The 13,689-nt window shown below is 44.7% G+C and overlaps 1 protein-coding gene across 7 annotated transcripts in view; it reads right to left on the bottom strand.

Annotated features, from left to right (window-relative positions):
• rbms3 (RNA binding motif, single stranded interacting protein) overlaps positions 1 to 13,689 on the bottom strand; it is a 1,382,426-nt gene that overhangs the window by 69,753 nt on the left and 1,298,984 nt on the right. For all 7 annotated transcript variants that reach the window (XM_087986936.1, XM_087986930.1, XM_087986932.1 and 4 more), the window contains one exon: positions 4,849 to 4,899. In XM_087986936.1, coding sequence (XP_087843062.1) covers positions 4,849 to 4,899 — 51 coding nt within the window. The remainder of the gene's footprint in view (positions 1 to 4,848; positions 4,900 to 13,689) is intronic.

Below are 13,689 nucleotides of genomic sequence, written 5' to 3'. Positions count from 1 at the left end.
GAGGGGTGACTTTATAGAGATTTATAAAATCATGAAGGATATGGATAGGATAAATAGACAAAATATTTTCCCTGAGGTGGGGAATCCAGAACTAGAGGGCATAAGTTTAGGCTGAGAGGGGAAGATTTAAAAGGGACATAAGTGGCATTGTTTTTACGCAGAGGGTAATACGTGTGTGGAATGAGCTGCTAGTGGAAGTGGTGGAGGCTAGTACAATTACAACTTTTAAAAGACATCCGGATAGGTATATCAACAGGAAGGGTTTAGAGGGATATAGGCCAAGCGCAGGCAAATGGGACTAGATTATTTTAGGTCATCTGGTCAGCATGGATGAGTTGGACCAGAGGGTTTGTTTCTGTGCTGCACATCTCTATGATTCTATGTGAGCTCCTTTTATTTCTCACTATCTGTTCTTCCAAAATAAAATGCAGTGTATGGTGCCAGCATTCAGGGAAGCAGAAAATGAGCTCTGGAGCTAAGTGGAAAAAAAACGAAAATGTTATAAGGAGGCTTGTGTAAACTGGGAGATAGCGAGGACTGCAGATCCAGGAAAGTCAGAGTCGATAAAACATGGAGCTGGAGAAAGCACAGCAGGCCAAGCACCATCAGAAGAGCAGGAGAGTCGATGTTTCAGGCAGGACCCTTCATCAGGGCTGGGGAGGGCGAAGGGGGCTGAGAAATAAATAACGGGAGGGAGGTTGGGGCTAGGGGAAAGGTAGCTGGGATGGCAATAGGTGGATGCAGGCAGGAGGTAAATGGGATTGGTCATTAGGAAGGGTGGAGGGGATAGGTGGGAAGGCAAATGGACAGGTTAGGTCAGGTCAAGAGGGGTGGAGTGGAGAGGGAGGGCTGGGGCTGGGGTGATGTGGGGGTTGGGGAGACTTAGAAGCTGGTGAATTCTATGTTGAGGCCATAAGGTTGTAAGGTCCCAAGGCAGAAGATGAGGCGTTCTTCCTCCAGTTTATGTATGGGCTGAATTTGATGGTGGAAGAGGCCCAGGATGGCCATGTCATTTGGGGATGGGTAAGGGGAGTTGAAATAGCTGGCAATCGAGGGATGGGGGGGTTGATTGGACTGTGTGGACCACGGATGTTCCCTGAACCGGTTCCCGAGTTTGTGTTCGGTCTCTCCTGATATAGAGGAGACCACATCGGGAGCAATGGATGCAGTAAATCAGGTTGAAGGAAATGCAGGTAAATCTCTGCCGGATTTGGAATGATTCTCTGGGGCCTTGGACCGAGGTAAGAAGGAAGGTGTGGGGACAGGTGTTGCACCTCCTGCAGCTGCAAGGCAAGGTGCCAGGTGTGGAGCCAACTACATTCTTAACTAATGTAAACTAGCCCTTCTTCGGAGAAGCATTCACTCTCCTGAGACTAGTAATATTGTAAAATTGTGATTACTGGGCTGATATTTTTAACAACAAAAAGCATGGAGTTCACTATTGTCTCTAACTAACTTTCCATCAGCAAACATGATTAACTTCAGAGACCCTCTGATAATGTGAACTGTCATCATATAAAAACTCATGGAGCTCTGGACCATGAATGCCATCTAATTCCAGTCTTTTAATCCAGAGGAATGCTGGATGCATTCTTTACTGTTTTTCTAGCAGGTCCAATCTCTCAGCAGCCTTAATTATCATAATTTAAGGAAGTAAATCAGAAGTAATATCTTAACAAGTGCAAGATGGCATGGTCTAGCTACTTCAAGATTTTATTTCCGAGTAACAGACCTGGCATTGTATGGGTGAGAGCAGCTGAGAAGCCGAACCAAATACACTGACAAAGAGATTCTGTGACTTTTAATTGTCACTGATAGTTCTAATAATCTAACCTTTGACCTTTTATTGCTGATGAGATTCTGTAATAGGTAAGTGACCTTTATTTAACACATTTTAATATTTCACTCTGTGAGTTACTTCACAAATAGTCCTATCGCTGGATCTATTCAGCAGAAATGGCTTAAGAAATCCTTGCAATTTGCATCCATTACAATCACACTGATACTGGAGACTCCCTGCTGAAAGAGGGTATAGACATAGGAATGAAGCAGGTTCAATGCCAAGTTGCCAGTGCAGTTAGATCAGGTACTAAATCAGTCGGATCTTAACTTGTGCATGAATATACACAGAATTAGAAAGTAATTTGCACTCTTTTTTGACATATTGAGTCATAGAGACACAGCGATGTACAGCACGGAAACAGACCCTTCTGTCCAACTCATCTATTATGACCAGATATCCTAACCTAATCTAGTCCCATTTGCCAGCACTTGGCCCATATCCCTCTAAAGCCTTCCTATTCATATACTCATCCAGGTGCCTTTTCAATGTTGTAATTCTACCAGCCTCCACCACTTCCTGTGGCAGCTCATTCCATGCACGCACCACCCTCTGCGTAAAAACGATGCCACTTATGTCCCTTTTAAATCTTTCCCCCTCACCCTAAATCTATGCCCTCTAGTTCTGAACTCCCCCAGCCCAGGGGAAAAGACCTTGTCTATTTATCCTATCCATGCCCCTCATGATGTTATAAACCTCTAAAAGGTCACCCCTCAGCCTCCACCTCTTTGACTGTTTTCTGTAGAACTGTAACTTTTCTTCTTGTAATATAATCACACACAGACTTTCACCGACACGTACTTTGAAGTTTAAGCAACATCTGTGACACAACACAATATCTCTTCATATTCACAGGAATGTCGTCAAACAAAATTTACCACCCAGCCACATGTGGCTCAATCTCCACTCCATTGGCACCCATGAAGGCCTGGGGTATTTGTAAAATAAAGCAGACAGACTTCCCATCATCTCTTGTCCTACTGACCCACCTCTAGTTAAACAGAGGGGAAGGAGTCAAGCAGCATGCCAGCCCTTAGGCCCCATTGAGGCCCCTCAGTGGCCAATGCCTATATTTTACCTGAGGCAAGACAAGGTGGAGGTAAGGCATACAGCTCAACAGCTTCCACTGTGTGTGGGATGCTGTGGGGATGGAACTTCATTTCTGCGCATATGTCCGGCCTCTAACTCCACTCCATTCTTCCCTTCTCTGGGGTCCGCTAATCAGGCCTGTCCATACTCTTGAGTCTCTTTTAATATGGGCTTCATCACTTCTTCTTCAAGGCTAGCTGCAGTCCCTGCAGCAGCCACCATTTGATATTGGCACTACAGAGCTGCTGGCCTAATCAGAGTAGCAGGGTAGCTCTCCAGGATGAGGCTTCTGCCTGGCTGGAAGCATGTCCCACTCTGAAACAATTCAGGCTGCTCCTGGTGTAATATTTCAGTGGGATATTGCCAGGGTTCAGATGGGTGGCTAACAAGCTGACTTTCTGATTGCCATGCCAGCAACGTGACACCTGTAAATGTGAGGAAATGTGACTGAAAGCTTGCAAAGGAGCAGATTTTAAAAGGAACATCTGAAAAGCAAGAGATGCAGATAAGCAAGAGAGGCTTAGCGAGGGAATTCCAAAACCTGGAAAAGGGACAAGAAGCCAACTAGATGAGACGAGAAGTTGCTTGAATATGCAGTTCTGGGCACAATGCCAATTGCAGGACCCTAATATAATTTTCAGGTAGACTTTGCACCTACAATTCTCTATCCAGTTGAACCAGATGACCAGTAACCTGAGCTGGAAATGGGTTTTTTTGGTATCCTAAGTACATGAAGGGCCGTTATTGGCCTACATGAGTTTGCCAGGTCCACCTCTCCCCACTTGCTCCTGGGACTTCAACCATTGTCTGGTCCTTTGCGGAACTTACCTCATCTTCTCAAGTGGACATGCCGCAGCGGGCACCTAAAACTCGGAAAAGACATTTAAATGAGGCTGGATCTTGGGTTTAATGGCAGTAGGAACAATCAGGTGGGTGGCTCTTCTGCCTTGTCCACTTCCAAAAAGGTCGATGGTCATACCTACAGCACTTGCTCCCACCCATCACCTGCAAAGAAATCCTGAAATGGAAGGGACTTGCTGTCGAGGTTGTTTGTGTTCTCAAAATGCCCAGTTTGGTTAATCTGCTGGGCATGAATGGAGTTGGGAGCACAAGCAAAAACCCTGCTGGTGACTGGAATGTCTACCATGGCGACAAGCATACGCCCCTTTTGGAGGAAGTCAGCAGTATAAATAGGCACTGCTGCTCTGCAAGTGCAGACAGAGCACTCAGTCACTTTAATTAAGCAGCTCTGATGGATTCATTCATTTAACATTTCGAACCCTGATTGGAAAGGAAACAATGAGCACTGTGTGTGTGTTGTGAACAGCGAATTGCAGTATCCTCACTGAAGAGAGAACATCGGCTTCAAATAAACTGTTCTGTCACATTGCACTACCAGTTCTGGCTGTTAGAAACATTCATTTATTTGTGACCCTTCTTTGTACCAGTCACTTAATTCTGGAGGCTTCAATGTGTTATTAAATCTGCATTACCCTTTGGTTCTGAATGCTCATCACACATTTTGCAGTCCATCCTTTTGCAAGTATCAAATAAGGTTTTCGGAAACTTCAACCAGCAGTAGACAGTGAATAAAAATAGATCCACAAAACCAAGCAATACTGTATAATTGTCCAAATAATTTGATTTCAATGCAATGCAATTGTTATGTTTCATGCTTTCAAGCATGAAGGATATTGTACGTTATATTATTTTGCATGCATATTGGTGGTAGGTTGAGCAGAGAAACAGAAATTATACATACATAATGCACACAAATCCACAGCATGAATATCACCGAATTTATTACAGATCCCCATTGGTTAATCTGCAGATATATGCATCTCACAGAAAAGGTTAAAGGTATCTTGGTGCAATTGAAAGAGCATATTAAAGTTACATAAAGGTTTGGAATAACTTACTGCTGGTTGCATAACATATGGTTGATGAGGCATCCATGATGTACTCTGGACCTATGTGGAAAGTAAACTTAGTTAGTAAATTAACAGAAGAGTGAAATGAAAAGATCAAGTGTCTAGCATACCATTATTTATTTGTTTATCAAAGAGGATTGTGTGGACCTCAACAGCAAAAAGTTCCATCAGTGGCAAGTGTGGTTATAAATTGAGAGCAGTGGCACATTAACAGTTCTTTAAATTGCATCAAGAAACAAACAGAGCATCCACCAGCTTAGCATCCACATGGGAAAGGTCCACCAAGTCCAGTAATCTCCAAACCACGTCAATGTCCTTTATGTTTATAATTTTCCTATATTGACTAGCCTTTCAGTCTGAGTACTGTTCAGCAGTTAGAACATAAGCAGCAGCAGCAGGAATAGGTAACTCAGTCGTTCAAACCTGCCCTGTCACTCTGTACATTCGCTGCCTATCAGTCTTTTATCCTATTCCCTTGTCCCTTGGTTCTATTTGGCTTTGTCTGGAATGTATCTAGGCCAAGCATCCACAGCTCTCTTGGGTAGAGACTTACAATGATTCAAAAACCTGTAAGTGACAAAGTTTTTCCTTATGTTGGGTGACCTGGGTTACCTAGCCAGGAGAACATTTTCTCAACCTCCAGTCTGTTAAGTCCCTTAGAAATCATATGTGTTTCAATGTGATCACCCCTCATTTTTCTCGACTCTAGTGAACTGTAGACCTATTTTACTCACTTCGTCCTCATAGGGTAACTCCACTATCTTTAGGAATCAATATGAACCTTTGATATAAAAGGATACCAATGTTTAGGGGAAATGAGGAGAAATTTCTTCTCTCAATGGGTTATATGTCTTTAAAAGTCTTTGTCACAAACAGCTATGGGGTCAGAGTCCTTGTGTACAGTTAAGGCTGAGATAGATATAACTTTGATCAGTAGGGGAATCAAGGGATACAGGGAAAATGCAGGAAAGTGAATGTGAGGTATGTCGGATTACCCATGATCTGACTGAATGGCAGAGCAGACTTATGGGCCCAAACAGCTTACTCCTGTTCCATTTCTTATGATCTTAATACATTCTCCTTTGTTAAGGAACTCAGAATCACATACAGTATTCCAGGTTTGATCTCACAAAGGTTATCTGAAACTGCAGCAACCCTTGTTAACAAGCCAATCCCAGCTGTCATCCAATGAAGTCACAAAGGAGCTGGCAAGGGTAGGAGTGCTGCATTTGGGGGCCTCCTTCTGCCCCCTCATCACGACCTCACCTCCTATCACCAAACCATCATCTCCAGACCATCCACAACCTCATCACGTCTGAAGGTCTCCCAACCACAGCCTCCAAGCTCATTTTCCGTGAGCCCCGCACTATCCGATTCTACCTCCTTCCTAACATTCACAAACCTGACTGCCCCGGTTGACCCGTTGTCACAGCCTGCGCCTGTCCCACTGAACTCATCTCTTCCTACCTTGATACCGTCATGTCCCCTTAGTCCAGGAACTCCCAACCTACGTTCATCACACCACCCATGCCCTTCACTTTCTCCAAGATTTTCGCTTCCCCGGCTCCCAACGCCTCATCTTCACCATGGACATCCAGTCCCTGTACACATCGATCCACAACGATGAAGGTCTCCAAGCCCTCCGTTTCTTCCTCTCACACCGTCCCAACCAGTGCTCTTCCACCGACACCCCCATCCACCTGGCTGAACTGGTCCTCACCCTCAACATCATCTCCTTCCAAGCCTCCAACTTCCTCCAAACCAAAGGGGTAGCCATGGGCACCCGCATGGGACCCAGCTATGCCTGCCTGTTTGTTGAGTATGTGGAACAGTCCATCTTCCGCAGTTACACCGGCATCTCCCCCCCACCTGTTACTACATCGATGACTGTATCACCTCCCATGAGGAGGTTTAACAGTTCATCAACTTCACCAACACCTTCCACTCCGACCTCAAATTCACCTGGACCATCTCAGAAACCTTCCTCCCTTTCCTGGACCTCTCCATCACTGTCTCTGGTGACCAACTCACCACAGACATATACTATAAGCCCACTATCCCACAGCTACCTAGACTACGCCTCCTCCCACCTAACTCTTTTAAAAACGCTATCCCTTATTCCCAATTCCTCCGTCTCCACCGCATCTGTTCGACCTCAGAATGACCTCCTTCTTCCACGATTGCAACTTCCCTACTCATGTGGTCAATGATGCCCTCAAGTGCATCTCCTCCACTTCACGCATCACCACCCTTGAGCTGCACCCCTCCCAACGCAACAAGGACAGAATCCCCGGTCCTCCCCTTCCACCCCACAAACCTCCACATACAACGCATCATCCTCCGCCACTTCCTCCACCTCCAAACGGACTTCATCCATGACTCCCTCATCAGGTCCACATCCCCAACCAGCCCACATCCCACCCCTGACACGTTTCCCTGCCACTGCAGGAAGTGCAAATCCTGCGCCCAAATCACTGCCCTCACCTCCATTCAAGGCCCCAAGGGATACTTCCACATCCATCAGAAATTTAACTGTACCTCTACCAATGTCATCTACTGCATCCGTTGCACCCTCTACATCGGGGAGACAGGACGCCTTCTTGCGGATTGTTTCAGAGAACATCACTGGGACACCCACACCCACCAACCCCACTACCCATCAACTCCCCCTCCCACTCCATCAAGGACATGCAGGTCCTGGGCCGCCTCTACCGCCAAACCGTTACCACCTGACGCCTGGAGGAGGGACGCCTCATATTCTGCCTTGAAACCCTGCAACTACACGGGATAAAGGACTTGCTGGGCCGAAGGGCCTGTTTCCACACTGTAGGTAACCTAATCTAATCTAAAATGGGGATTTCAATATCTTCCTCATTTCCCCTCCATGCACATTATCCCAGTCCCAAGCCTCCAACTCGGCACCACCCTCTGGACCTGTCCATCACACCCCCCTCTGATCTATCTCCTTCTCCCTCACCTTCATCCACCTATTGCTTTCTCAATTACCTTCTCCTAAACCCCACCCCCTCCCATTTATCTCTCAGCCCCGACTCATAAGCCTCATTCCTGATGAAGGGCTTATGCCCGAAACGTTGATACTCCTGCTCCTCGGATGCTGCCTGACCTACTGTACCTTTCCAGCACTACACTCTCGACTCTGAGCTCCAGCATCTGCAGTCCTCACTTTCTTCAATGCTGCATTTGGCCTGACACATGCTCGTCAAATCTACCTGAGAAGGAATGGATTGGCAATCCAGGAATCAGAACCTGCCCACAACCGTTAAAGGTCTCTTGAGTGGTTCAAGTCTGCAAAAATTCAGATCAAAGTATTTTGTCAATGTCTCTGCAACTTCCTTATTCCCTTTTATCATTTAGAGTTTTATAGTCATAGAGATATAAAGCACGGAAACAGACCCTTCCATATAACTCATCCATACCAACCAGACATCCCAGATAAATCTGATCCCATTTGCCAGCACTTGGCCCTTATCCTTCTAAACTCTTCCTATTCATACATCCATCCAGATGCCTTTAAAGTGTTGGAATTGTACCAGCCTCCACCACTTCTTCTGGCAATTCATTCCATCATTGCCCTTCAGCTCTCTTTTAAATATTTCCCCTCTCACCCTAAACCTACGTCCTCTAGTTTTGGACTCCCCCACCCCAGGGAAAAGACCTTGTTTATTTATCCTATCCATGCCCCTCATGATTTTATAAACATGTCTAAGGTCACCTCTCAGCCTCTGATGCTCCAGGGAAAACAGCCCCAGACTATTCAGTCTTTCCCTATAGCTCAAACTGTCCAATCTTGGCATCATGCTTGTTAATCTTTTCTGAACGCTTTCAAGTTTTGCAACATCCTTCCTATCGCAGGGAGACCAAAGTGTATTGGAGACCATGCAGAATTCCAATAATGACGTGACCAATGTCCTGTACAGCTGCAATACTCTGATCAATAAAGGAAAGCATACTAAACGCCTTCTTCACAATCTTACCTACCTGTGACTCCATTACCATTGAACTATGAACCTGCACTCTGAGGTCTCTTTGTTCAGCAACACTCCCCAGGACTTTACCATTAAATGTATAAATCCTACACTGACTTGGCTTTCCAAAATGCAGCACCTCGCATTTATCTGCATTAAACTCCATCTGCCACACCTCAGACAATTGTCCAATCTGATCAGGATCCTGTTGTACTCTGAGGTAACTTTCTTCGCTGTCCACTACACCTCCAATTTTGGTGTCGTCTGCAAACTTACTAACTATACCTTCTATGTACACATCCAAATCATTTATATAAATGATGAAAGGCAGTGCACCCAGCACCGATCTCTGAGACACATTGCTGGTCACAGGTGTCCAGTCTGAAAAGCCAACTTCAATCACCACTCTCTGTCTTCTACCTTTGAGCCAGTTCTGTATCCAAATTTTTAGTTCTTCTTCTATTCTGTGTGATTTAACTTTGCAAACCAGACTACCATAAAGAACCATGTTGAAAGCCTTACTCAAGTCTATATAGATCACGTCCACCACTCTGCCCTCTTCAATCCTCTTTGTTACTTCTTCAAAAAATTCAATTAAGTCCATGAGATACGATCTTGCACGCATAAAGCCATGTTGACTATCCCTAATCAGTCCTTGCCTTTCCAAATGCATGTAAATCTGGTCCCTCAGGGTTTGCTCCAACAACTTGCCAAACACCGACATCAGACTCACTGGTCTATAGTTCCCTGGCTTGTCCCTACCACCCTTCTTACATAATGGCCCCACGTTAGCCAATCTCCATCTTCCGGCACCTCACCTGTGACTATCGATGATACAAATATCTCAGCAAGGGGCACAGCAATCACTTCCCTAGCTTCCCACAGAGTTCTAGGGTATACCTGATCAGGTTCCAGGGATTTATCCACCTTTATACATTTTGAGACATCCAGCACGTCCTACTATGTAATATGGATATTTTCAAGATGGTGCTATTAATTTCCCTATTTGCCCGATCTTCCATGTTCTTCTCCACAGTAAATAATGATGCAAAATACTCATTTAGTATCTCCCCCATCTCCTGTTTCCACACATTGGTGGCCTTGTTAACCTTTAAGCGGGCCTATTCTCTCCCTAGTTGCCCTTTTGTCCTTAAGGTATTTCTAGAATCCCTTTGGATTTTCCTTAACCCTATTTGTCAAAGCTATCTAATGTCTCCTTTTTGCCCTCTTAAGTATACTCCCACTGCCTTTATACATTTCAAGGGAATCACTTGATTTCTGATGTCTCATACTTGAAATATGCTTCCTTCCTATTCTTGACCAAAATCTCACTTTCCAGCACTACTCTAATCTTGTCTCTGATCTCCAGCATCTGCAGTCCTCACTTTCACCAAAATCTCAATTTCTCCAGTCATCCAACATTCCCTGCACCTATCAGCCTTGCTCTTCACCCTAACAAAATATCTCCCCCATTTTCTGTGACGCCATACAAAGTCCATCTTGCTGATCTTTGAGGGGCTCTATTCTCTCCCTAGTTACCCTTTTGTCCTTAATGTATTTGTAAAAATCCTTTGGATTCTACTTAATTCTATTTACCAAAGCTATCTATGTCCCCTTTTTGCCCTCCTGATTTCCCTCTTAAGTATACTCCCACTACCTCTATACTCTTCTAAGGATTCATTCGATCTATCCAGTCTATACCTTACATATGCTTCCTTCTTTTTCTTAACCAAACCCTCAATTTCTTTAGTCATCCAGCATTCCCTATACCTACCAGCCTTTCCTTTCACCCTAACAGGAATATACTGTCTCTGGGCTCTCATTATCTCACTTTTGACGGCTTCCCATTTTCCAGTCGTCCCTTTACCTGCAAACATCTGCCTCCAGTCAACTTTCGAAAGCTCTTGCCGAATACTGTCAAAATTGGCCTTGCTCCAATTTAGAACTTTAACTTTAAGATCTGGTCTATCTTTTTCCATCAATATTATAAAACCATAGTGGCCCCAAAGTGGTCCCCCACTGACACCTCAGTCACCTGCCCTGCCTTATTTCACAAGAGTAGGTCAAGTTTTGCACCTTCTCTGATATGTACATCCACATACCGAATCAGAAAATTTTCTTCTACTAAACAAATTCTTCTCTATCCAAGCCCTTAACACTATGGCAGTCCCAGTCTATGTTTGGAAAGTTAACATCCCCTACCATAACCACCCTATTATTCTTACAGATAGCTGAGATCTCCTTACAAATTTGTTTTTTAATTTCCTGCTGACTGTTGGGGGGTCGATAGGACAATCCCAATAAAATAATCACCCCTTTCGTATTTCTCAGTTCCACTCAAATAACATCCCTGGACATATTTCCAGGAGTTTCCTCCAAAAATACAGCCATAATGTTAACCCTAATGAAAAATGGCACTCCCCCTCTTCTCTTGCCCATCCCCGCACGTTTCCTATAGTACCCACACCGTGGAACATTAAGCTGCCAGTCCTGTCCATCCCTAAGTCACATCTCTGTAATTGCTATGATATCCCAGTCCCATGTTCCCAAACATGCCCTGAGTTCATGCCTTAACTGTTTGGCCTCTTGCATTGAAATAAGTGCAGTTTAATTTTCCGTTCTGCTAAGTTCTCTACTTTGTTCCTGCTTGTCTTGTCTGTTTTACTTGCTCCTCTTCCCAACTGTACCAGTCTCAGACTGATCACTTTCGTCACTATTTCCCTGGGTCCCTTATCACCTCCACTCTGCCCCCCTCCCCCTCACCCCACCCCACCCTCGCCCCGCCCAGTTTAAATCCTGCAAGCAGCTCTAGCAAATCTCCTCACCGGTATATTAGTCCTTTTCCAATTCAAGTGCAATCTGTCTTTCTTGTACAGGTCAATTCTATCCCAGAAGACATTCCAATGATCCAAAAATGTGAACGCTTCTCCCTGCACCAGCTCCTCAGCCACTCATTCAGCTGCTCCATCCTCTCTTTCCTTTCCTCACTAGCTGGGAGCACCAGGAGTAATCCAGATATTACTACCCACTAGGGCCTCCTTTTTAAATTCCTGCCTAACTTCCTATATTCTCTCCTCAGCATCTCATCCTTTTCCCTTCCGATGTTGTTAGTTCCAATGTGTACAACGACCTCCTGCTGGTCCCTCTCCCCTTTGCACCCTCTCTGGATCTTTGGTCCTGGCACCAGGGAGGCAACACACTATTCTGATGTCATCCTGTCAGCCACAGAATTGTCTGTCTGTGCCTCTGACTAGACAGCCCCCTAACACAATCAATCACTTGGAACCTGACGTAACTCTCATTACATTAGATCCAGTCTCTGTACCAGAAACCTAGCTGTTAGTGCTATATTCCCCAGAGAATCCATCAGCCCCTATATTTTCCAAAGCAGCATACCTGTTTGAGATGGGGATAGCCACAGGAGACTTCTGCACTACCTGCCTACCCCTCTTACCTTTTCTGGGGTAACCCAACTACATGACTATATCTATAGTTTATCTCTCTCCCTGCAAATGCCATCCATAACACTCCCTATCTCCTGTAAATTCCTCAATGCCTCTAACTGCTGCTCCAACCGATCCATGCGATCCAATAGGATTTGCAACTAAACACATTTCCTGCAGACATAATCATCAGTAACATGGAAACTCTCGCTAATCTCTTACATCCAACAGGAAAAGCACACCACTCTACTAAAGGCCATCTTTGCACCTTAACAATTTCCAGATCCAGAAAATAGAACAGTCTTACTGCTCTAAATAACACTTCTCCAGGTGAGCTTATACCTATGTTTTTATATTTTTAAAGCTTTATCAAGAGACAGATCTCAATAACAACATATAATCAAAAAAATCTATTCACTATTGTAGATTTACATAAGTAAAAGTGTAAGATTACACTTTAAAAACTACTTAGCTGCTCCCCTACAAGTTTCTCCAAGGCCAGCTGTGAATTTCACTGTTTGTTTATTTTCTTAGAATGGACTCCAATGTCCAGAGACACTTGAAACCAGACAACGGAGGCAGTGGCTGTTACTGCTGGGTCAGACAGCAGTGTAGGTTGCTTTCTTGTGTGAATCACTTCCCATGTGGTCTCTACCCTTGTCTCTTCCTCCTTTTCAAACTGCCGTTGCTTTGATCTTTTCTCCCCAAAGTTCCAAAACAATGTGGTAGCTTATAAAACAGTAATTACTGCACCTACAATTCAAGGAAATCAGCTCCAACACTGAAAATACCTCAAAAAAGCAGCACAGGCAAAAAACCCAGAATCATTTATTTAACTACAGGGATGGTGCAAGAGTGAGAGATTCAAATACCTGGATAATTGGGGCTTATTCTGGAGTAGGTGGGACCTCTACAAACACAAAGGTCTATACCTGAACCAGAGGGGTAACAATATCCTTGGTGAGGAGGTTTGCTAATGCTCTTTGGGAGGATTTAAACTCATTCAGCAGGGGGATGGGAACTAGAATTTTAGCTCCAGTGTACAGGAGATTGAGAGTAGTGAGGTCATGAATAAGGTTTCAAGGTTGCAGGAGAGTACCGTCAGGCAGGAAGGTGGTTTGAAGTGTGTCTACTTCAACGCCAGGAGCATCTGGAATATGGTGGGTGAAGTTGCAGCATGGGTTCATACCTGGGACTTCAATGTTGTGGCCATTTCAGAGACATGGATAGAGCAGGAACAGGAATGCTTGTTGCAGGCTCCAGGGTTTAGATGTTTCAGTAACAACAGGGAAGATGGTAAAAGACCGGGAGGTGTGGCCCTGTTACTCAAGGTTCAGTATTACGGTAGCAGAAAGGATATTTGAGGACTCGCTTATTGAGGTAGTATGGGCTGAGGTTAG

This window comes from Chiloscyllium plagiosum, unplaced genomic scaffold (assembly GCF_037043375.1).
Source record: "Chiloscyllium plagiosum isolate Xiang-an unplaced genomic scaffold, Cpla_swu_hap1 HiC_scaffold_5, whole genome shotgun sequence".
In the NCBI taxonomy this organism is placed as follows: domain Eukaryota; kingdom Metazoa; phylum Chordata; class Chondrichthyes; order Orectolobiformes; family Hemiscylliidae; genus Chiloscyllium; species Chiloscyllium plagiosum.
This window is presented reverse-complemented; position numbering and strand designations above follow the sequence as displayed.